At 38.5% G+C, this 24,680-nt stretch overlaps 2 protein-coding genes and 1 long non-coding RNA gene across 6 annotated transcripts in view; 2 read left to right on the top strand and 1 right to left on the bottom strand.

The window, feature by feature from the left end:
* shtn3 (shootin 3) overlaps positions 1-5,176 on the top strand; it is a 43,481-nt gene extending 38,305 nt beyond the window's left edge. For all 4 annotated transcript variants that reach the window (XM_044363965.1, XM_044363964.1, XM_044363963.1 and 1 more), the window contains 2 exons: positions 214-508; positions 1,689-5,176. In XM_044363965.1, the coding sequence (XP_044219900.1) occupies positions 214-508; positions 1,689-1,824 (431 nt within the window). In that variant the 3' untranslated portion in view covers positions 1,825-5,176. The remainder of the gene's footprint in view (positions 1-213; positions 509-1,688) is intronic.
* Positions 5,177-6,024: 848 nt separating this feature from the next.
* thoc3 (THO complex 3) lies at positions 6,025-10,014 on the top strand. Its single transcript, XM_044363966.1, has 6 exons — positions 6,025-6,272; positions 7,878-8,034; positions 8,513-8,717; positions 8,945-9,106; positions 9,252-9,352; positions 9,840-10,014. The coding sequence occupies exons 1-6, from the start codon at positions 6,093-6,095 to the stop codon at positions 10,001-10,003; spliced, it is 969 nt and encodes a 322-aa protein (XP_044219901.1). The 5' UTR covers positions 6,025-6,092; the 3' UTR covers positions 10,004-10,014.
* A 7,443-nt stretch (positions 10,015-17,457) lies between these two features.
* LOC122990948 lies at positions 17,458-19,140 on the bottom strand. Its single transcript, XR_006405506.1, has 3 exons — positions 18,909-19,140; positions 18,606-18,714; positions 17,458-18,028 (listed from the first exon to the last, which is right to left on the bottom strand). It is a non-coding gene; the product is annotated as an uncharacterized LOC122990948 (long non-coding RNA).
* Between the last annotated feature and the right edge of the window lie 5,540 nt (positions 19,141-24,680).

Genomic DNA, 24,680 nt, shown 5'->3' with positions numbered 1-24,680 from the left:
CATTAAAAATGCCAAAATAAAACAAAAAAAATGTAAAAGTCTGTTTAAACTGTTTAATGAAGGTATTTTAAATATAACAGTGATTTTTACTCACTGATGATCAGACAGTGAACTGAATGACCTGAGACAGACTGAACATGGCAGCATGTTACATAATTCCTGTTCTCCGGTACGTCCTCGCTCCCAAACACAAACCGTTCTTCTCCTCTGCAGATGAGAAGGAGGGCCAGATGAGCCACGTCTCCTCCTCCGACAGCCTGAACGGAAGGCGCACCAGCAGCGACTCGGGCAAAGATCCAGAGGGGCTGAGCGTTCCCTCCGACCCGGCGGGTCCCAGGGTCAGCCCGGAGAGACGGGGGTCAGGGCCGGGGCCCATCGTAGCCAGGAGGAAGAGCTCCGACACGGGCAAAGAGCCCCGAGTGGGCTCCTGGCAGGAGAGGAGGTCCTGCAGCTCTCTGTCCGAGAAAGAAACAGCAGAGTCTCCGATCAGCAACGGCTGCATCAACAGGTGGAGAATAACGGGGTGGGAGGTGCACGGGGGCTCAGCTGACTCACTTCTACAGCTGCAGCTAATGATAACTTGTGTTTAAATTAATTTTTGCTCCATTAATTGCCAGAAAATAGTGAAAAATACCAATCACAAGTTCCCGGAGCTCAAAGTGATGTTTTCAAATTGTTTGTTTGGTCCAAACAACAGTTAAAATTTTAAAGATATTCACTTTACAATTAAATACAGTGAACAACAAATCTTCACATGTTAGAAACTTAAATCGGAGAATGTTTGGTGATTTTGCTTCAGTCAGTTCCCTCAGATTAAAGGTTATGTTTTAAACCAGATAGCAGATCACACAACGCTGCAGCCTGAATGAAGTGGAAGTATTAAATGTTGCCAATTTAGCTTAATTAACTGATCAATCATCTCAGCTTTGTTAAATGTAACTTAATTCAATTCTAATTTTATTTGTATAGATACAAAAGCAGTTCAAAATGCTTTACATGAAAATGAAATAATAAAATAAAAAAGCCAAATATGTACTTATACTCACATCCATACAAACATATAAGAAATGTACATTCATACATACATATAATGCATGTATGTACATGGACACACACACCTATAAATATTATGCACATAAATACATCATTGCCATGAATTAGGGAACATACACATGTGCACACATATGTAACACAAGTAAATTGTTATGTGATGTAAATATTGTTGTTATTGAGAATGTCACTATTTATAATGAGCTTTTGGTTAATTAGCTAACCATGGACAGGGGTCGCAAATTAGCCTCGGCTAGAAATGCTACATGCAATACATCTGTTTCATGTTATTTTAACCTGTTACAATGTTTTTTTTTTTTTGCATCATCCCTGACAAATAAACTAATAAATAAAAATAAATAAAAGTACACATACATACAATGTACATATGCTTATAAATCCCTTTAAGAAAATGCTTGACTGAAAGAAAGATGCTAAATGCTGTTTCACTGCCTGCACTGAGCACATGGAGAAGATTGGCACCTGGTGACGCCAATATATCATATTGATAAAGGAAACCAGGTTTATCGTTTACATAACTTTTCATGTTACTGCAGGAAGTTGACAGTAACCAGGTTGCTGTTATTTGGTTGTTTTGGATCTGTGACCTTTGACCTCTCATTGTCCCCGCTCCGCAGTGTCGGGGAGGACGATGGAAACGTGACAGAGAAATGTGTCCGGTCAAACGGAGTTGACCACACCGAGCCCAGAGAAGACGCACACGCCACCGTCTGCGCCGGCCCCGAGAACGGCAACACCGACGCCGAGTGCTAGGATGGATGGACTCCGAGGATCCCGGTTCAGTTTCTGTCATCTGATCCATGCATTTATTGATTAATATGAAGAGTGATGTCATCAAATATTCACTCTTAGATCAGGAGTTTTAGGGTGCGATCACACCATGGCTTTTTGATTTTACTGGGTCGGAACTAGAACGGAGAAGTTGACTTTATTGTACTGCTGTTTTTGTGTTTTTTTTTTTTTCATTTTCACACTTAACCAGTTAAAAGCGAACCAGGGCCTGTAAAGAAAAGTCACTAACATGTAGCTCGTTTATTTACTTGTTTACGGCTCAGTTTGAATGCGCTCTTAACATTTCTGGACATTGTAGAAGCTCCACCTCGTCATACAGACTTTCAAAACTGGTCAAAACTGTGAGAAAAAAATTCATAAATGCAGCAGGAGTCAAAGGGAATATTAACAGAAGATGCAAGAAAATCTAAATTTAGCAACACAAAATCATTTTTTATATTTATTTTCTAATGGTTGCTTTTCTTCTTACTATAATTTAATATTATATAATTTGACCTGTTTAGGCCTTTGATGTCATTAGAAGCAGAAAGGTTGAGAACCTGGTTTGATGCAACATGTCCAAAACATAAAAAAATATTGAGTTTTTTTCTTTAATTTCCCTTTTTATTTGTGCCAGTTTTCCTTCAGTTTTCAGGTTTTATAATCTACAATAACCAGACACATAAAAGTTCACTAAAACCACCATCAATGAAACCAAAAGTGAAGATTTCAGCTCAATAAGAAGTCAGTGACGGTGGAGCTTTCTATAATGGTCGATATTCTAAGTTGTTCTTTTCTTTGAATACAAACCTGTGGATCCTGGAGGACTGACTGACTGAACTGTACGAGGGAAGCTGCACCTTTTTTTGCACAGAACCTCCGTTTTCTTCAAACACTTTGACTAATATGATGACTGCAAAGCTTTAGGTTGATGGGGTTTTTTTTGTTGTTTGTTTTCTTTTCTATTCGATGCACAAAGGATCCATTCAATATCGCTTTGTGTCATCGGAAGGAATGCACTGTACCGTTTAGGATCCAGTTAATCCGGCTTCTTCTGCTTCTCCTCCTCTTCTTCTTCTTCTTCTTCTTCTTCTTCTTCTTCTTCTTCTTCACACCCGCTCGTACCGAGGGCTGCACAGTTGGCTGTGTTTAATCATATGTTGGGATTTTAATTTAGTCAGTGGCAGTACTGAAACAAATGTATATAGTTTATTTGATGTGGTGAAAAAAATACTGATGATTTTAAATGAAGATGCAAAAAAAGAGTTTTTCCTTCAACTATAATGACGGATAACCTTGATTAAGTCTGGGACTGTCGGAAATTCTAAGAAAGGCTGAATTGGAACACAGTTATCTATGAATATTGAATGTTTTAATTGAAATCTTGGTTCTAAATCCTAAAGCCCTGCTAGCTCCCCCCCCCCCCTCCACCCACCCCCCTACGAGGCTGAAATGTTCATTGCACATAGCAATATGAAATAGTTGAACAGATCAAACAACATATTGATGATTTAGCCTCCAATAGTGGAGCTAAAGATGTAAACATTTTACTGAAGGTGGAGAAGAAAGGTTGGGAATTACAACTTGACATCTTGGACTGATGGTGGCGCTAGTGTTAAAATCAAAGGGGGTCGTCATAATTGTTGGTTTTCACTCTCTAAAGACTGTAAATATCCTCAGAGAATTTCATGGAAATCTGTTAATTTGTTTTCCAGATGGACAAAGTGTTGGTCAGGGGGGATATTTGGATTTGGATGACCCAAGAAGAAATCTCATGATGTCGTCAAAATTAGGGGAGCGTAACTTTTCCACAGAAACTATTACAGCAATCTGACCAGAAATTGCTGTTTTGTTCTGTCCTAAAGTGAAGTTTAAAGTGCTTTTTACATTTTTTTGGAGCAATTATTGACATACTTTAAGTGGTTCCTAATCATGATTATAAATATCTAACAAAATAACCAGGCTGGTGTCTTTAACCCTAATTGTGCAGCCCTACCTGTAGTATCCAGGTATTTAGAGTATCTCATTCATGAACTTTCTCTCTTCAGTCCAACCTCTTCCTGGGTCTAAATAGAGGGAGTGAAAACAACCAGGAACAATTTATACAACAAGGGTTAAAATTGTACAGAAAGCCACTTTCTTTCTTTCTTCTTTTCTTTCGCTTTTTGCGGCTGAAGCACCTGGTCCAGGTTTCAGCGTGTCGACTATCAGTGTGTCGTAAGGCTTGTGAAGGTTTATGGTGGAAAAACGGACAAACGTGGAATAGAAACGTGACTGATATTTCAGGTTTTAAAGAGACAGTGCAAGAGATTTTGCCCCTCAAAATAGCAAAGACAGTAGCACATAGTTACAACTCAATCACATCTAACAGAAATCTTCTCAGGGTCCTTGGGACAAAATTTCATCAAATCCACTTCTGGGGCTTGATAAGAAATCGTTTGGGAGCTGGTGGCATCAGGAAACAAACAGCAAGCCATTTTTTTTTAAAGACTAGGTTTAAAAAAAAAAAACAGCTTTGGAGGAATGAGGTGCTTGTGTACTTTGTCTACCTCTCCACAGACACCTGCCTCTAAACCTAAACGTCCCCAGTTACATTTCATGGTGTGAAAAACTCATGAGATATTGTCACTGTCCCTCCACTGGAGAAAAGATGTCTTCCACACGCCTTCCTCCACTGAATCAGCACTGAGTCCAGAGTCCCGTATGCACATATTCTGACACACCCTTATCGTTTCTGTACTCGGTCAACACGCCCACCATCACATTTCACCGTGCATTCCTTAAACTTTTATTTGTAGGGCCTGCTGTTTATATATAGCTTTCCTGAAATGTGATGCAACATTAAGAACGATTTTGAAGAGTATGCAATTACATAAGGCACATTTGTATGATGCTGTCACACCTTGTCAGTCTTTCTTAAAACACAGAAACACATTTAAAAGTGCATTTTGTTCTGTCCATTAGGTGTATTTTATTCTAATGCAAAGGGCCAGATGTTAGGGAGTTATTGAACTGTTAGGCTGCACATAAAACAAACCCGCTAGAGCCGTTTAAGCTGCCACAGGTCTGAATATTATGCATATCGAGGCCTTGTACAGGCCTCCAGACAGCTGTAGAGCCGGCCTGCAGCTGGGTTGCCTTTTGGGTCCTTGTACTGATTGCATACAGTTGTTAACCAAGTGGCTACTTAACAAAGGGAATTACTGTATCTGACAGAGTTTGGGTGATTATAGATATTGTGTGTGTTTGGGATATAAATGGAGTGTTAAAAGTTTTTTAAAAAACATGGATTTTCATTTTAGCATCACTTGAAATAAATTGCAAATCAAACTAACACTTGTGTTTGTCTTTATATGAAGAAGAAATCAGCAAAAGCCACAGATGGAAAGTAACAAGTTTTTTCACCCAAATTACAAAAAAAAAAAAAAAAAAACCCAAACAAACAAAAAACCCACATCTACTTTCCTCTAATGGTATTGTTGTAGTTTTATTTATCCAGTTTCTGTGTTTGAACTCTGCCTCTACACTAAAATATTGTACATCAATGAAACTTTGTGACTATGTTCTTTTGCAGTTTTGGGGGCTTTTCAGCACAAACCTCATGGGGAAATAAAAATGCTATTATTTAACCTTCTATCCGGCATCTTCCGAGGTATTTCGTGATAGCACAGGTGTTTACTGTCTGTCGGGATGGAAACATCTTTACACCAGGTGAAACTAGTGTTTGAATCCAGCATTTTCCACCAACTGTGACCAGCTTTTCAGAGCAAAACTACAAACATGGCCCCGTTGTTCTCGCTGTATGATGCATCCATTATGGAAATATCGCCTTATACTGATTATACTGATTCTTTCATGTCTATTTCTTAATCTGCTTTCTGATCACTGTATAGACAAGAAGTAGCACTGAATCATTATCATAAACACAGAGCCTTTCTAGGCACAGACTACACCAAGATCCAGCTTTTTGTCGTACTTCGAACATGAAGACTTGCCTTAACTCAAAAGTCCAAACTATCCCCACTGTGCAGTACCAGTCAAACGTTTGTTCACACTTCCCCATTCATTTAAGTGAGAAATTTGGGGTATTTAGTTAGTTGCAATCTACAACCTCACCACTAGATGCCACTAAATCCTTCACACTGCACCTTAAAATTAGAATTTGCTTCCCACTCCGAAGCAGAAGATGGCGGTAAAGCTCCTAACGGCTGGTTTCCAACCGTTGATTAAACATTACGTAGAGTGTCAAGATGGCGTCGCAGTATTATCAAGAGATGCAAGAAAGCTTCAAAAATAACAACAAAAGTCGTGAATTCCCGGCTCATACAGCTAAAGTCCACTCGGTGGCGTGGAGTTGCGATGGCAGGAGACTCGCCTCCGGGTCTTTCGATAAAACAGCGAGCGTTTTCATCCTCGAAAAGGACCGTTTGGTGAGTGGCCGTTCAGTCTTCAGGTTAGCATGCTAGCCCTAGCCTCGTTTCAGAGAATGAATGGAAGTGCAGGATGTTGGTCCCTGTGGAAGTTTTAACGTTATGTAGTAATAAAACAAACATTTTCTGCGACCTGTAATTAAGTACAGACTTCAGTATAACCGTGTTTAACATACTACCAACACACCGAAATCAAACGTTAGCTGTTGCAAAAATTAGCCATAGCCGAAATCTGCCTTCGACTTAATTTAGCTTTAACTCTAGAAAATATTACGTCAAACTCCGCTCTTAAATGTCCTGATTTAACGTTTTAACTCTCAGTCTAGACGCACAGCCTTTCCTGTATTAATTTGTAAATTGGTAGAGCACTCAGCAAATACTCTAGTTTGTAATGATTTGTGTTTTTAAGCGGTAACGACAAATCAGTAACGTTATAGCACGTTATAACATTACCGAACCAAGTAACGTTAACTTAGTGGAAAGTAGCTAAGTAACGTTACATTTACTGAAGTAACTTACTGTACTTAAGTACAATTTCGAGGTACTTGTACTTTACTCGAGTATTTCCATGTGATGCTACTTTATACTTCTACTCCACTACATGTCAGAGGGAAATATTGTACTTTCTACTAGCTTGTAAAATACAACACATTGTTTAACTTTTATGTTTTACAAAAAGTTGATTATACTTAGCCTATGTACTTTTACTAAAGGAGGAATTGTCATGCAGGACTTTTACTTGTGATGGAGTTTTACATTGCTGTATTGGTACTTTTACTTAAGCATAGGGTCTCAATTGTGTTTTACATGTACTATTGTAAATTAGTGTTGTACTAAAGCTTGTGAAGTCAGATTTTGTAAGGAAATGATGTCTTAAAAAGCACAGGTTTATCAGGTTTATCATGAAAATAGTATGGCTGCAACTAACAATTATTTTCATTATCGATTAGTATGACGATTATTTTCACGATTAATCAATCAGTTGTGACCATAGAAGACTAAAGAAACCAGAAAATATTCATATTGGAAAAGCTGGAATCAAAGAATTTGTTGTTTTGTTTTTTTTTTTATAAAAAATTGCTCCAAGCGATTTATCGATTTTCAAAATAATTGGCAAATAAATTAATGGTTGACAACTAATTGGTTAATTGACTAACCAGAGTTCTAGAAAACAGCCTTTTACACTCTGCAGGACAAATAAATCGGATGTACCCAATGACACCCTACTGATACTAAATTAACCAGCTGTTTTCATTGTTTTACATATTTATAATGGTTAACATGTGAAACCATTAATAACCAGTGTACAGCTAATTTTTAATCAGTTGAATGGATCGTATTATTGTTAATATTGAATATTATTTAGATATAGCTGTAAGCGTTGGCACCTTTCAGGAAGCTGGAAATATTGTAGATATTTTTCGAAATTTCTTCTATTTCTGACCAAATTACAATTAGGAAGCTACATAAACTCTTTTTCCTCACTTCATTGCTTGTATACGGTCTCTATAATATATCATGAACTCAGCAGTTACTCCTGTGAAGGTCCGGTTCTGAGGGAATCTGGTAGATGTCTGTTAAATAAGAGCGTCTTTCATCCCCCAGGTGAAGGAAAACAACTACAGGGGTCATGGTGACAGCGTGGATCAACTCTGCTGGCATCCAACCAACCCAGACCTGTTTGTCACAGCGTCCGGTGACAAGACTATTCGCATATGGGACGTCCGCACCACCAAATGCATCGCCACTGTCAATACCAAAGGTAAGACATGGAAATTATTGCCCTACAGGAACCCACAGTCATTCATTGGAAGGGAACATATTTGAACCTTATGATTATAATTGACATAAATCTGTATATAGCTGTTAATTGCCCAATAAAAATCAAACCTTCAACTTTCTCCCTGTTTGGATAAGTTGATCAGAGTGGAACAAGTTAGGAGTTCTGATCACCATGAAATCCATAACGTATGTGAGAACTTTCGCGGAACTTAGCACGACTACAAACTCGCAGCCAGAAGCTTCACAGCAGGACTCCAGACGCTAGTTTTCACAGTAACACGTCTCGAATTACACCTCCTACGACTGACGAGACACTCCGCTTCCTCCCTGCTGCTCTGTTTCCCTCCGTCCACATGGAAAAAAAGACATTTATATACCACATGACCTGATAAACTCATGTCTTTGAAAGAGAGAATATTAAACTCTTGATTTCCTGTTTTTTTTTTTTTTTTTTTTAGGCGAGAACATCAACATCTGCTGGAGCCCTGACGGTCAGACCATCGCTGTCGGGAACAAAGACGACGTGGTGACCTTCATCGACGCTAAGACTCATCGCTCCAAGGCGGAGGAGCAGTTCAAGTTCGAGGTGAACGAGATCTCCTGGAACAACGACAACGACATGTTCTTCCTCACAAATGGCAACGGCTGCATCAATATCCTAAGGTAGAAACCGCACAGAGCCAAACTGTGGTAAAATTTAATTAAAAAAAAAAAAATCTGGTATGAAAGTGACTGAAGTGGTCGTCGGGAGACGTTAAAAAGCTGACAACAAACATTTCGAGATCCACCTGGTGTGAAGATCTTTTTTAGATTATCGTAACTCTTGCTGCGTCTCGTACGCGTCTCCAGCTGTGTGACTGAGCTGAAATCAACTGTCTGGTCGTTTGCAGTTATCCGGAGCTGAAGCCCATTCAGTCCATCAACGCTCACCCGTCCAACTGCATCTGCATCAAGTTCGACCCCACAGGAAAATACTTCGCCACAGGAAGCGCTGACGCCCTGGTCAGCCTGTGGGATGTGGACGAGCTGGTGTGTGTTCGCTGTTTCTCCAGGTCAGTCTCTGTGTGTGTGTGTGTGTGTGTGTTTTCTGTGCCTGTTAAAATTGGCATCATTGTGACTTGTCCCTGTAAGGTTATGTTGCTGAATCTTTCTTTGTATGGAATTATAAATCTCTTCGTATTTGTGTGGCTCTTGCAGGCTGGACTGGCCGGTGAGGACGCTGAGCTTCAGCCACGACGGGAAGATGTTGGCGTCGGCCTCCGAGGATCATTTCATAGACATCGCAGAGGTCGAAACAGGTCAGTACGACATCCTGTCAGGTCAGAGAGACCTTGTCTGCAGAACCAAACACTGTGGCAGGAAACCAGGTTACTGTTCTGAACAGGAAGTTCACTGGTAAAAGAAGAAAGAAGTTTAGGAGTCATTCTTTGGTGGTAAAAATGAAAGAGTGAATGTTCAGACGTTGCTCAGGCAAGAAAACTTTTCTGTCAATTGTTTTGGTGTATTTCACAAAGTCAACAGCTGTGGAGCCTTTTCAGTTACAGTATAAATGGAAAATCCTCCCTTTGTTTCATTTTTGTTGAAAGTTATCTCAAAAAAGCAACATTAGGCAGAAACATCTGGAGTTTGTGAATCAGAGGAAAGGGAAATGGTGCTTGACAGGAATTATGAATAGAATCTACATCATCAATAACTGCCTTTAACAGCCCCAAAAGTGTTTCAGGCTGTGATTTATTTGACATAATTTTACTCTTCCTTAAACCTTGTGTGTGTGTGTGTTTGTAGGAGAGAAGCTGTGGGAGGTTCAGTGCGATTCTCCAACCTTCACCGTCGCCTGGCACCCCAAGAGGCCGCTGCTGGCCTACGCCTGCGACGACAAGGAGGGCAAGTACGACAACAACCGAGAGGCGGGCACCGTGAAACTGTTCGGCCTTCCCAATGACTCTTGAGACGCATCAGCTGAGTTTGTTCCGGTTAAAAAAAATGAGTCTGCTGTCTCCTGAAGTCTGACCGACCGTGAGGAAATTAAAAAGGAAGCATCACAAGGAAACAAGAGGATGCTGCATTTGGCTGAAGTGACTTTTACCACCAGCAGATGGCGCTGCTGCCACATCAGGAGTTACTTACCTTACCTATAAAACAGCTGGCTTTATTCCATTTTTGTACACAGATAAAAACATGATCCCGGTGCTGTAATATATTGTTTTTTATGTAAAATATGCATTGTTTTGATATTAAAAAATGGTCTTTTTATATCTTGTGTGACATGAGTTCTTACTGATGAATGTTAATGTTGGATTGTTTGTTTAATCAAAGTAATGAAATTATTTATGTCTTTTTCTCAGTTCTGTAAAGTGTGACGAGGCAGTTTTTTTACAGGCTGATGGTTTAAATTCTCCAAAGCACACTAGACTAAAGTCTGTTCTCACATGCTGTAGAAGATAAAACACATTTATTACACTTAGTCCAGAAGAATCCATAGAGGCAAAGATCAGAGAAAAGATCCGCACACTGTACCGTAATAGCTCCCAGCTAATTTAACTGAGCAACGTTTCGATCTATCAGAGATCTTCGTCAGGCGTCGTTAAATCACCATCACAGAGACAAAGATGAACAGTATGTAGGCACAAACGCATTTAGCACTCAGGTGATTGTGATCTGCATGACTGATTGAGAGTCAATCTGCTCCCGAGCTGAACCAATCAGAGCAGAGCTGGACAACACTGTCTGATACTCCCACATGTGGAACAGAACGTTCTTCTGAGAAACAACATCAATATTATATAAACTCATGTGAAATAGAAAAAGTTGAATCAAATATAGATCATAAACCACATAAGTAATTTAAGAAGTTACCATAACAACCGTTATATAGAAAAATACATGGAAAAATAGAAAGAAATAACATATTACATTTTTTGGTAATGCAGGCAAGTTCATCCTAATAATTAACTAGAAATTGTGTTGAAACCTACGACAGAAAAGGCAACAGAAGAAAAAGAATGAAAAGGTAGGCTGCATCAACAAATATAAACCTACTGGAGAGACAATAATATTTAAGGTTAAAGTATCTGTGAAAGTAAAACGGAGTCTATCAATCATACTTAGAAAAGATCCATCAAAAGTTCAAATAGAATGTCTCTCTTTTCAAAAGGATGTTGTTGATGTCTCCTCCCCTTCTGGGGGTTTTTATATGTTCAATACCAATGAGTTAAAGTGCAGGATTCTAACTATAACTATCAATCACATATTTTAATCTTTATTTCGTTTGCACAGATTAACTTGAAATGCAAAAATGTATGCATGTTTATTGATGAATTGATGAGAGGACAGGCAGGTTTTAATTCATTTTTAGTATTTTTGAAGATGAAGCTCACAGTGTTTTTATGTTGTTAAGGGCTGCAGCAGAGAGTCTGAGCAGGAAAACATTCATTTAATCACTCTGGACTTCTGATGTGTGTGTGTGTGTGTGTGTGTGTATGTGTGTGTGTGTGTTGGTAATAAAAGGTGGAGATTAAACAAACCTAGACCAAGTCAACATGCATCCACACAAAGCCCTACAATCTACCTACACACACACATTACTCTCTCAAAGATGTACTTGTTTGATTAATGAAGCCAATATTGACCTTTTATTAATGATTGTTCACCATTGATAAGACAGCAATACTGAACTCATGATCAAATATCATCTTCTGCATTGTGTTTAATGTGCTCATTCACCTGCTTTTATCACCTGCGTCACATCCCGTCGTCCCTGCATCATTTTCTGTGAATCCTGTGTGTGACCATGACGTGTGAAGGGTTGGTCATTTTAATCCTCCACGGAAAAGGTTGCCAGCAAGATGGAAAACTACTAATAAAGTAAACAGCTACCGGCCATAACCTGTTTCTGTAAATCATAAGGATTATAACTTTAAACTCAGCTTTGAGCATCTCATAATTAACATAAAGGACATGTTCACAATTTTCCCACAATCTGTCTTCAAACAATATTCAGATATGTACATTGACACATGTTTTGCTTGCTTTAATTAGTTCCTCCTGTTCATATTGACTGTTAAAAGATCCCTTCCTGATGTGCTTTCAATCCACAGTCTTTGTTTTGTACAAAAATACAAAAGTTTATCTGAAGCTAATATGAGTCTGAATTAGTCAAATCAAGTGGATATCTTCTGAAGCAACAGTCCTTCTGGTGTTGAATTCCCTCTCTGTGTTGCAGATAGAAACAAAAAGAGGGAATTTGGCACTAAAAAGAACTAACATTGGCAGATATTCACTTGATAACTCATTCAGAAGGGATCTTCTAATGGTCAGTATGAACATGAGAAATGACGATAGCAAGAAAAACCTCTTTCAGTGTTCATTTGGGCTCCTGACTGTTGTTTCAAGACAGACTTGAAAAACTGTGAATGTGTCCTTTAAGTGTTTCCATTTTCCAGACTGCTTACTTTTCCTCCTCTACATTTCATAATGACTGACTTTTTTATAGCGCTATTTATTTGATGCTGAGTCACTGGTTACTTTGTCAATTGATTTGTCCGTCCTTCCTCTTTTCTTTTAATATCAGTATAAACTACTTTCCCTCTGCAGACTTATAAATATCCAACATCAGTCCAACTCTAAAGCAGTGAGAGTGTCTGTCCAGGTACTTTTCTCCTGTGACGACTTCATTTTCGTCCGCCGTGACAGACGTACGCAGCGTGAACCCAGAGTCGAGGCCCTCGGCCCGGGCCGGTGACAGCTGGCCGCTCCCTTTCCTCCCCCCACCCCGAGCCTCAGGCCAGCAGGCTGCAGGATGTTTTCGCTTCGCAGCTTCCTGTCATCGTAGCGGGGATGTCACAAGGCTCCCCGCTGCCCCCACTTTAATTTAAAAACCACATGAGCACCTTGTCGTCCAAGAAGACAGAAGCGCTCAAAACCTGTGAAATCCTGTGAAGCGTCATCTCTGCTGAGTCACTGGTATTAATGAATGAAAATAACCTCTCCTCAGAATGAATATATATTATTTTAACTTCAGTTTATTGATTTATTTGTGAATATTTGTGCTTTTTTTTTGGCAAACAGCTGCTGCTGAAAATAGTTTCACTGCTTGAACATAATGTAGCTGATTTATGTGGTGAACAGAGAGCTGCGCTGTGGGGAGACTATATATCTCACTTCCAGTTTTATTTGAAGTTGTAAAGTGAATTTTCACAGCTAAAAGTTTGAGGGAAAGAAGAGGATTTATACAGAAACAGGAGCTTGTTATTCCCAGTGAAACAACATCACTGGTTGTTTGTTCTAATGCCAGTTATAACCTATAATTACGTTTTACCTGACAAGGAGCTTTTGTGAATTATGACTTGTGTTTTTCTTTGCAGGAGCAAAGCTGAAGGTAACGTGACTTTGACACAAGACACAGCTGTTCACATCTGTTTCCTTCAGCAGTCAACCTTGTTCATCATTTTCATCATCAAAATTCATCATTTTTATTTCCTCTTCAAGCATAATCACAAACAGAATAAAAATTAGAAACCCATATAAGCCACCAAATGTATGACGTACAAGAAATAGAAACATTAGAGCACATTTATCTGTATCTATAACCCATAATATAGATGAAAATGCAAGTGCAAATTAAAAGATAAGTTAATATATAAACAAATAAAATGCAAATAAAAGAAATAAACTCATGTAAAGCAGCTAAAATGCCATTAAAAGAACAAAACTTATAATAATAACAATATAAAACAGATAAAAGTGCAAAACATATTGAAGTGCATATACAAAATAATAAAATGATGACACCAAATAAAAGCACAATTAAGATGGAAATGACAATATATAAAGAGAAATATAAAAGTGATGTGTTGATGTACAATAAATGTAACCAACTAGTTTTTGAGCATAAAACTAACAAATCACCACTGACATATGAAATCATTTGTTGTTTTGTTTGGAGGATTTCTAGAGATGAAATGTTTCTAGTATCTGTATCATAATGACATAGAGATGGATTCTTGGGACATTTTTGTATTTTTGTCTCACTTTACTCATAGCTCACTCTGACATAAAGATTAAAACAACCAACTCTGACTTTTCACTGACATAAATTCAGCATCTGTTCTCTGTAAGGGAGGAAACTACAAACCTTTTATCAGCCATCTTTGAAGTCCACAGGGACGAGTGTTAAACGCTAAAAAAAAAAGAGTCAGTGTAAAGTATAAAATCCAGCCTTTTACTCTGACTTTTAACTACTAAACAAGATTTATTTTACACTACTGGAAAGTAAAGAAAACTGTACTTCTGAACAATTTATGTGTTTCAGCTGAGCTTTAAATTGTGAATGTTAACAGCCAAAAATTTGCAATATGAAAATAGTTTCCAAGAGGCAACATGTCTTATGACTATCTGGCAGTTTTAATGCAATTTTAGTCATCATACTGGCCTTTTACATTTGCATACTTTGTAACCGATGGATGATTTTGAAGAATAAATTCTTAAATCTCCTGACCAACAAGACAAGAAAAGCTAAAAGTGTTTGTGTATGACATACTGTGTGTGTGTGTGTTTGTGTGTTTGCTTAGGGACCATTTCAAAGCCGACATGCAAATTGGTCGAGTCAAGCACCTGCTATTGAATTTAGCGACGTGGCCTGGTGCAGTCGGATGGCCCTCGAGCGTGTCATCCCATCAGTCTCCCTGCTGATCCCAGCTGTTATTTATTGCATCCGAGACATTGTGAAGAGGTCGGTCAATATCCACGGATGTGATTGCCAGCGAGCATCATGGGACGATAAATCAAATATAGCTACCTGCAGGGGCCTCCTTCATCTGCATCTGTCTCATTGTGTAAGCAGGAGGGTCTATCTGGTTTGACTTTTAATGGTCTGATCTACATGGAGCAACCTCACCGTTCCATTTACCGCCGGCCTCTAAATCACTACTGTTTTGACGTTTTGATGTGCCTCTGAAGCTCGGAAGTGGATAGAGAACAGCATTAAACACTGCTGCTGGTGTACGCACAGTCCAAATAATAATTTTCTTCCTCTCCAGCTCAAGTAGGAACACTGCAGAGAGCTAGCAGGACAAATCTGTAATAACCTTATTTCACTGCTGATAAATGTTGTTCTCTCACTGTAGCAGTGATTCAGGCAACATCTTGAGGCAACAACATATTGAAGTTTAGGGAAAAGTTTCTCCATTTACTGTTGTAATGCTGCGTTCCAGATAACTTTGAGAAGTTGGGGTATCCAAAGTTCAAACTTGTGTAACCTCAGGCCAAATTCAAGAGACTGTCCTTCCGAGAAAAAACGACACAATAGGATCGGAATGTCAGTCGCCCGAAATCGACGTGTCATGTAGCGGTACTACGTCTGACCTGGAGCAGCTGTGCAGTTCAGATGACGTTTATATATTATTATACGATATATGCAGACAGATATCTTCATTTGGTGGACAGCTTAACCCAAACTGTTTAACTGGTTAACCCCTAAAAACCAAAACTATGATCATCCCATAACCTTCAACCTTATCATTGTAGCCATGACGATGAAGATGGCCTAACTTTAAGGAAGTAGTAACTTGAATCCACCACATGTTTCTCTAACATTAACAAAGTGATCATTTTAACCCAAACATAACCAGACCTTAACCACGGAGTTGTCACATAAAACATCATTATTTTTTTTTACAGTTGTGACAGTTTTGGAAATTATAAATTATGTTGTCCTGCTGGTTACTGCCGATGGAGGCGCCGGATTAGAAAACGCTGCTATGTGTCGTTCTGGAGTCAAACAACGTATTTGGTTAATTGGTTTAATTTCTTTCTCCTAAGATTGCTAATTATCTGTTGCCACACTCAGGTTAGGGTGATGTTTTTTAAAAGGTACACGTCTGATTTTATCGAGGTTTGGAGTAACGTCCCCGTGCAGCTCACAGTTGAAGTTTTGAGGTCTGTTGTTGAGTTTAAACACCTCATCAATGAATCAAAATCAGCTCTATAACGTAGGTGAAGGTACAATTCTGTCATTGTTTCACTCGTTTTATTTGTTGAGTCATTGATGGCTCTTTTTTGTACATATCAAGCAAAAACCATGGAGTTTTTATGACTAGTAACATGAATGGGTTTAATATAAAACTCCTATTGGCTTAATTCCAGGTTAAAAGGTTGTTGCTAAAAACAGAGAAATTATTGATCCCGTTACATTTATTGACAGAAAGACAAAAGGCCTGGAAAACCAGAAAATTAGGTTTAGTTGTAAGATTATGAAGGTTAAAACTCTGCAGCCAGTGACCCTTCAAGACTCTGTTAATTACACGTCAGAAAACAAAATAATTGAAATGTAAAATTTGGATAGTAGGAGGATTCAGAGAAAAGGATGTTCAAAGATATTTTCCTTTGTTCAGTTGCCAATTTAACACCTCAGTCTCGTCTCTTCATTGTCAGACATGACTGAGCTTTCAGCCGTCTAAACTGTACTTCAGCCATGTGCTGAATGCTGAATAATTAATTTACCCCCGAGGATAAATAAAAGGGTTATATTAAAGTTGGCGGGTTAACATGCTGACATTAGCATGTTTATACTTAACATGTGAACATGCTACGCTGGCATCAGTGTGAAAGTACAGCTGAAACTGACAAGAATTTGGTCGTTTTTAGTGAGGATGTGCAGAGATCCCAGTATTTGTATTTGTATTTGTATTTGTTGAGGCAGCAAAAATTATTTGTATCTGTATTTGTATTCGAATAAAAGTGGAGAGAGGCTTAAAAATCCCGTTTTTGTTTTTATGACACTTGATTTTAGAAAATTAAAGTGTTACAATAAGTGTTCATGAATAAACTACGTTATGAAGGAGGTCCCCATACCGGGTCTTGAACTGGAGTCTCTCAGATCATAGACGACTGTGCTGACTCCTGAGCTAAAACTTAACTCATCGCCTCATGCAGACAGACCTCTACCTATTTATACACCCATAACACAGAGACAGCACAGCGTGTAATGTCTAGGGAGGAACTTCAAAGGCAATTATTGCTTTGCATTTTTCATTTATTGCCTATTTTTTTACATCCTAACTTTGTGGAAAGGAGAAGGGGAACAACAGGTTATGGAGAGTCCCTTGAGAGCACTTTGCATGTATCAGTAGCTCAGCTTTATCTCTGGGGAACACCCCCAACAAATCATTTTTTTAAGTATTTGTATGAAACAAATATTTGTATAAAGCCCACTATTTGTACTTTGTTGAATAATGTATTTGTATTTGGGCACACCCTTAGTTTCTAGACGAAAAGTTTGGGGATCACATTTAATGGCACACATTTAAAACAAAACACAACGCAACATACTATAACTGTGTAATCACAAGGACACCTTCTGCATCCCGACAGCCTTTTAATATTCATTTGTACCTAATGTGCTCAACATGTTAAACGTATGGAAGGTGAAACAGAGTCACAAATAAGCTCATAACATAAATCGGCTTTCAATCTGATCAATATTCTCATTCATTGAACTGCAGTTTTTCCCAAGGTGATCCTCCTCTGCATCATCACACGGAGTGCTCAGATGTGCTCGGGCATGCTGATCAATCCATTCAGATTATAATTCTTTCAGACAAGGTGTGTGTGTGTGTGTGTTTACACATTTTGCATGTGTGTATGTGTATCAGCGATGTGTTATTGTGTATTTATTCCTCTGTGTGTGTGTGTTAAGGAGGGGCAGCTGCGTGCAGAGAGAGATAATCAGACCCACCCGTCCATTTGCTTCAGTCAAAACGAATTAGTCTCTGGATCTGTTAAAGGGCACTTCCGCTGTTCTGGATAATTGCTGTGCTGAATTGACCGGAGGCTCCCTGATTGATTTTTGGAGAGTTTTGGTGAGATGAGAATCTTTGATGTCTGGTCACTCTCTCTCTCTCACTCTCTCTTGTTTTCCTGATAGGTGACTTTATTTCAGCCTGAGGAATGAAAATCAACACCGATGCTATTAAAAACTGAAAAAAAGCAGATATTTCATTTATTTAATCAGGTTGTCTCATAAAAAGCTCTTTTTCATGAAAGATCTAAGAACAAAGATAATTCATAATCAGGCAACCAGCATACAGAAACAACACAAATAAAGCCAAACAACCACAACTGATTGCAGAATTGATAAAAAAAAAACAATTACAAGAGTCATAAAAATATCAGATAATATCAGCTGTTTATCTGATGTTGCTTGATTTGAAATGTGAAAAATTTTGTCCTTAAAGGACCATAACTCTGTCAGTCAGGACTGTTGGTCACGATAACATTTCCAAATGAGCATATTTATATGTAAATCACATGTAGGTGCCAGGATGTTGGAAAACAGCACCGATGAAAAGAGTAACGTCTGCACACCAACAGAATATTTAAAAATAGTTACCACTCTCATCATGTAGCTGATGAAACCAGTCTGGAGTTATAAACATCTGAACATCTGCTATCAGAAATTGAAATCTTTGTTATTTTAACATTTTTGTTGTGCGTACAGAAAAAAACTACATCCTCCATTAAAAGAACTACAAGCATGGCAGCGCAGGTACTTACGTTACTGTAACTTGGTTTTGTCCGTATTCATAAAACTCCTCAATGCTTTCTGTACCATGTGAAGACTTGGACAGTGTTTGCTCCTCTCTTGTCCTGCAAACATCTAGGACTTATGGGAAACGATGTTCGTTAAAGGCCACTTAAATAACCTGAAAATAACGATATCAGATCTACAGACCTTATGTACAACTAACATATGAAGCAGGTCACATCACATACTGTTGAGAGTGTTTCTGTTCCAAGGCTGGATTTCTACTTATTAGCATAGTTACAAATATAAATGAGATTTTGAGGTTTTCCTACTTCTAGAACAGAATCTGGAAGCTCTGGTTTGACTTCAGCTCTCTATGGGACTATCTGGGAACCAATACAATGACAGAAAACACATTGAAGCCACCAGAGCAAGAACCTGTAAGATCTTACAAATAAACTGTTGTAACTGCAGGTCGGTAGATAGTGTTGTTTCTCTTTTGGCTCGTCCTGCTGAATGTTCGTGTCTAATACAGACCACATTCTGAACGATGAGTGTTCCCCACTTCCTACCTGTAATGCAAGCTCAGCTTTAAAAAAACAATCAAGCAAAACCTGCCTTTTCATGGTGTAATTCAATGACCCCTCAGTTTTTATGTGTAACGCTTTTTATAACTTTTATATCATGCACGAACCTGCACGATGGAAGAATTGTGATGCCGGTCCCGGGCCTCTGTTGCTCCAGTGGAGGTGGATGGACGGGTGCAAACAGAAATCTGTGGTTATACTGGGAATTTAAATGTCCTGAACGGTGGTGAATGTGATGGAAAAAAGGAACTGAATGAGAGCAGGTTGTTCAGTCTAGTGCTTCTGGATAAATGGAGGTGAAGAAGAGACATAATAAAAGTCAGGTCATATTCCTCTCCTGCCTGCATAAACTGTATAGAAAGCAGCATGTGTGCTCAGCAAACCCTCTCTGGATAAATAAAGACTACAGCTGCAGGTTCACCCGACTCGGAGAGTTTATCACAGACAACAATACACGATGTTCAGGTTTCTAATTTGTGTTTTTTGACCTTGGGGAATAAGCGGCGAGGACGCAGATTACCGCTTTAACTAGAAGTGTAGGAGTCAGGACTTTCCTTTCTGGAGAGGCAGTGAACTGCTGACAGCGGCAACGCTCGGCTGGCTGAGCCAAACACTCCGGATAAAGACAAGAAGCACGAGGACACACACACACACACACACACACACACACACACACACACACACACACACACACACGAGCAGAGGAGAGAGCTGTAGAAAGTAAAGAGGGAAGAGTAATGGAGAGAGAGAGAGAAAACTGTGCACAGCAGCATCCGTCTTACAGACAGCAGGTTTTACATTTTCATTTTCTCCTCTCACTCTATTGATCGAAAACAGTCACATTTGTCTTGTAGTTTATTTATTTATAGTTTGTTTTAAAGTCCAAAAGAAGCTTATAGGGATGAAAATGATGTTAAATACAGATTGTTGATGTATCTGATGTAAAACGATTTTGTAGCCACGACGCTGCAAAGTGGTTTATAATACGATGAGAGGAAGAATTTTACAGCTTTAGAAAGTTACCACAGAGAAAATTATTTTATGTCTCTGCAACTAAAAAAAACTTAGGATGACTCTGTTTATGTTACGAAGTAATTACTGTCGCTCAGACGTATTTGATTGGCCAGAGCAGTGTGTTACTGGATCACGTACATCAAATATGAGATAATATTTATCCGTCACCTTTTGTGTCAGTAGTAATTATGAACATATAGTATAAGTGGATATTCACAGAGCTACTGGCTTATTTAAAGGGGACATATAGAGCTTTTTGTGATTTTCTGTCAATTATATACTGTTACAGTGTCGGATGTTAAACATGGTCAGAGATTCAAAATATCAGGTTTATGCATGTAAAAATGCTTTAGCTGTGTTTTTCTACTGGAAAAAAAACAGTTGTTTTTGTCAAATCCTTCTAAACTGCGACCACTACTGTGTTATGAAGAGCCGGTGTCAGTCTGAATGTGACCTTACGCTGCATTCACAACTTGTTTCTCTGTTTTGGCGGACTGTTTCTGTTGCTGCGGAGCGCCTTCCTTGACAGAAGTGAGCAGAACTGTGAAAGCAACACGACTTTATGACCCAACAAAACTGGGTTTAAGGTAGTTTGGTTCATGATTAGTGAAATGGCTGCAACTCTAAAGCAATGTTGACAAAATGACGACCACTCAAGGTCCACTTACTATCTTTCTAACACAGTCTTCATTAACAGATGGATTTTGCTTATCTGTCACAGAGAATTATTCTATTATTATATCCGTAAACTCTTTGATTTGGTTTTTCAGCTCACAACTTTACTGCTTTGCTTCAGTCTCGCCGATCTCATCGACCTCATGTTCAGCTTCAACACGCAGCTTTAACTAAAAACTCGTATTAATGTTGCTCATTGATGTTTGCTTATGTATATATCAACGCAATATAAAAATATTGCTATAAATTGTTTTAATTTATCAATTAACTTCTTACAAGGTTGCAGCAGAAACCTGAATGAGCAGCTTTGCCTTTAAGACAGCAGCAGTTTTTCATGGTAACTTGCAGGTTGTAGGTTGTTGTAACCATCCTGGAGAAAGAACGTTCCTCTGTGGATTTATTATTTAGGCCATCTCAGGTGCTTCTTCATGTAATCCCAGATTGACTCCATGATGTTGAGATCAGGGCTCTGTGGGGGTCATACCATACCATCTGCTGCAGGACTCATCATTCATCTTGTTGCTGGAAATAGTTCTTTATGACTCTAGCTGTATGCTCGGGGTCATTGTCATGTCATAAATACATTTGGGACCAATCAGACAGCTCCCTGATGGTATTGCATAATGGATAAGAATCTAAACATCTAGGGTGCATGAAACTTTTGCACAGTTCTGCATATCAAATGTGTAATTTTCAGCTTTTGTCAGTTCAGTCTTGACCTTGGAAATAGTAATTTGACAATCCTAACTGCAGGGATCCGTTTGCTTTTTATTACCTTTTTTTTCTTTCACCTTCCTCAGAGTTGTTGCAGGTCTAACAGATGGACATACACCCGTCTCTCAGGAAGTGGCATCGTTTTCTCTTTTTTCGACCCGCCATCATGTTCTCTTTCATACTTGTACGCATCTTACAAGTTGTTTCCTCTGACCGTCGCCCTCCCTTCTTCCTCCTCTTTTGCTGCTGTAACGAGAAAAGGGTTGGCGCGGCAATTAATCTTATGTTTTTCTTCTCTGAACTATTTCCAACAAATAAAGCGACTAACGAGAATGATGGATCGGTTAGCGAAGCGGGAGCGATGGCTTGTTCACCGATGATAAACTGGACTCTTCTCTGTGACTAATGGACTAATCAGAGCTGTTAGAGAGGTGGAAACAGGGCAAAAATGGTCAACAGAAATATGGGAGCTGTTGTATAGAAGCTGTAAACTCATGATGCAGGGTTTCAAAGAGCGATTGTGACTATTTTTGTGTCTTTGAGGTTTCTCTGTCTATGTCTTTGTCTCTTTACCTGCCTCATCTGCCTCTGCTATATTTACAGATTTCCCAATATACCTTTCTCCCAAATCCCCACAGATGGAAGATGAACCTGCTGCATTCAGCTGCAAGTTTTATAAAATACTTGGAAAAAGCGAAAACCACGGCAGAGCAAGATATTATCACTTAACTCAATCCATCTTGTGGCTACAGTTGGTATTTCTTTCTTTATTTTATAGTTTTCTGTTATTTAACCTCTTGCTCGATCCATGCGCTGTAACCTGTAAAAGCTCTTCCAGTTTTACATTTTGGTGTCATGTTCGAAAAGAAGTTTTTTCTCTGGTGATCTACCGACTAATATTTCTGTCCGTCGACGCCACGTCATCGATCGCCTCAGCACCGTTTCTTCCTCCGGCTCAGACTGAAACAGTACGTCGTCATCATCATCATCGTATTCGCCGCCTGACATTTTATAATGAAAATGACACTTTGCAGAGTTTCTTCTTCAATAATTACTTTTCATTTACCAACTAGTGAGTAAAACCCAGTGTGCACATCAGAGTTCAACTGTCGTGTTGCTAAAACTTTCTCCCACCATGAGGTCAGCTAATTAACTTTCATACAACCGTCAAAGTTATGACAAGTTTTTATGACATTCGTGCGATGATTATTGGTTTTTTTGTTTTTGAGTTTCCAAACATCGTAGCTTATGAATCCCATGTTGTGTGGCTGCTGAGTGGAGAAAAACAAGCTCAGACATGTGTCATTGTGATGTATTAGTTATGTTGAGGAAGTTTTAAGTCTCTGTGAGCTGATTTTGATCTAAAGTTTACTGAAACCAACGAGCCCTGGAAGGAAGGAAAACCTGTTTAAAAATAGTAATAGTTTTGAGATTGTTTATTCATTTATTCTTTTTTGTCTTGTTTGGTTTTGTTTTATACTTTACACTTTGTATTTTATTGTGCTATGGACCCTCCATGAGTTGTGTCCTTAATAAAATTTGAATTGAATTGAATTGAATTGAAGTATGTTTGTACATGGTACGTGGGAGGTTTGTGTAAAATAGGACATGTAAGTTGTAAGCACATAGTATTTACTGGGTTTTAGTAAATGATGTAATCTACAAATAAAGATTTTTGCAGGCCAAAACCAAAATATTTATAAAACATTTATAAATATATATAAATATTTCTTTCTCAAACTCATCACATTGGACAAACTGATAGTAGTTTATCGTTCCACAGTGATGTTCTTTGAGCCAATATGGACGTCATTCTCAGGGATACAGGATTAAAAGATGAACATCACAAACTATGACAGTTTATACCAGATGAGGAGTTTTCACATATCAGCATTTAAACAATATTTTAATGTGAAGAATGTTCAGTTTGAACTGGTTTGACATCGGAGCAGCAGGTTAAACTCTCTGATGGACTGAAACACTGTTGATTTTATCGCCGGTGACTCTGCAGTATGAACATGATGAAGTGAAGATCAACACATCAGAAAACACATACAGTGTTATATCCGTATGAATTATTCACTGCGATCGAACCAAATGTGTTTTTAACGACATCTGGTCCACGCAGCCGCCGCCGCCGCCTGTTTCTGCCGGATAAAATGATCACCAGGTCGAGGAAAAGAAAAACGTTTCTCACCATCATAAACATAATCAGATTTTCTTCAAGAGAAATTTTATCAAGAGCAAACAGCGGCTGCAGTTACACGAGCCAGTCTTTTCTTTTCATGACTCCTGCAAATGTGTTTTCACAAGAACAAAATAAAATGATCGTGTAAGGTGTCCTGTTGACATTTCTAATATTTGTACTTCACTACAAGCTAATTTTAGAGGAAGACAGAGCAGCGTAGAATCCATCATGGCAGCGCTGTTGGTTTACTGCTGTAGTTCTGTACTAAAGCAACTGTTTTATTAGAATATACTTCTACTGTTCAAAGATGTATTATGGGGAAACGTTGGACAGAAAGCTTATATGAGCATGTTCAGAAAAAGAGAAATAATATGACAACAGTTTTTGAAAAGTTAAAAACCAGCCGTTTACAAAGACTGAGCTCGTATTCTCATTATTAGTGGAATAAAAATCTTGACAACAGAGAGCAAAAACACTTTAAGGTCCAAACAAACCAGAGAAACCGAGTGTGGCTTAACACACAAGTGTATGTATTACAATTATTGTAATTACAATTCTTACTGTTGTATAACAGACTAATGCCTGAATTCATAATTACTTACAACGTAAATTACTATTTAACATAATTTGTTTCCATATTTAAAAAACCATATGACAATATGTCATAAATGACTTTTTTTCAGTTTTCTGACAGTATTTAAAGGAAGGTCTAATAGAGTTGCAAAGTAGAAAGTAGTAAAAGTAAAAATAAAGAAGTAAAAATCACTTTTCTTTAGTAAAACGTCGAAGTGATAAGACTTTGTACATAAACATTTACGTCCAGACTCCCGAGGTGCATTTCAGCAAGAAACGGCCAATCACCAAACTTAAAATTCAGCCACATGTGCTGCTAACAGCAGGCAGAAGCTAAAGATTAAAGTTATGTG

This window comes from Thunnus albacares, chromosome 10 (assembly GCF_914725855.1).
Source record: "Thunnus albacares chromosome 10, fThuAlb1.1, whole genome shotgun sequence".
In the NCBI taxonomy this organism is placed as follows: domain Eukaryota; kingdom Metazoa; phylum Chordata; class Actinopteri; order Scombriformes; family Scombridae; genus Thunnus; species Thunnus albacares.
Note: the sequence above shows the minus strand (reverse complement) of the source record. Positions and strands in the feature narration are given on the sequence as shown.

What these genes read in the sequence shown, in the direction of transcription:
- thoc3 (XM_044363966.1), top strand. Translation starts at nt 6,093, where the DNA reads ATGGCGTCGCAGTATTATCAAGAGATGCAAGAAAGCTTCAAAAATAAC. An exon ending in TCCTCGAAAAGGACCGTTTG is followed by an intron (nt 6,273 to 7,877) that starts GTGAGTGGCCGT and finishes TTCATCCCCCAG; the next exon opens with GTGAAGGAAAACAACTACAG. An exon ending in CATCGCAGAGGTCGAAACAG is followed by an intron (nt 9,353 to 9,839) that starts GTCAGTACGACA and finishes GTGTGTTTGTAG; the next exon opens with GAGAGAAGCTGTGGGAGGTT.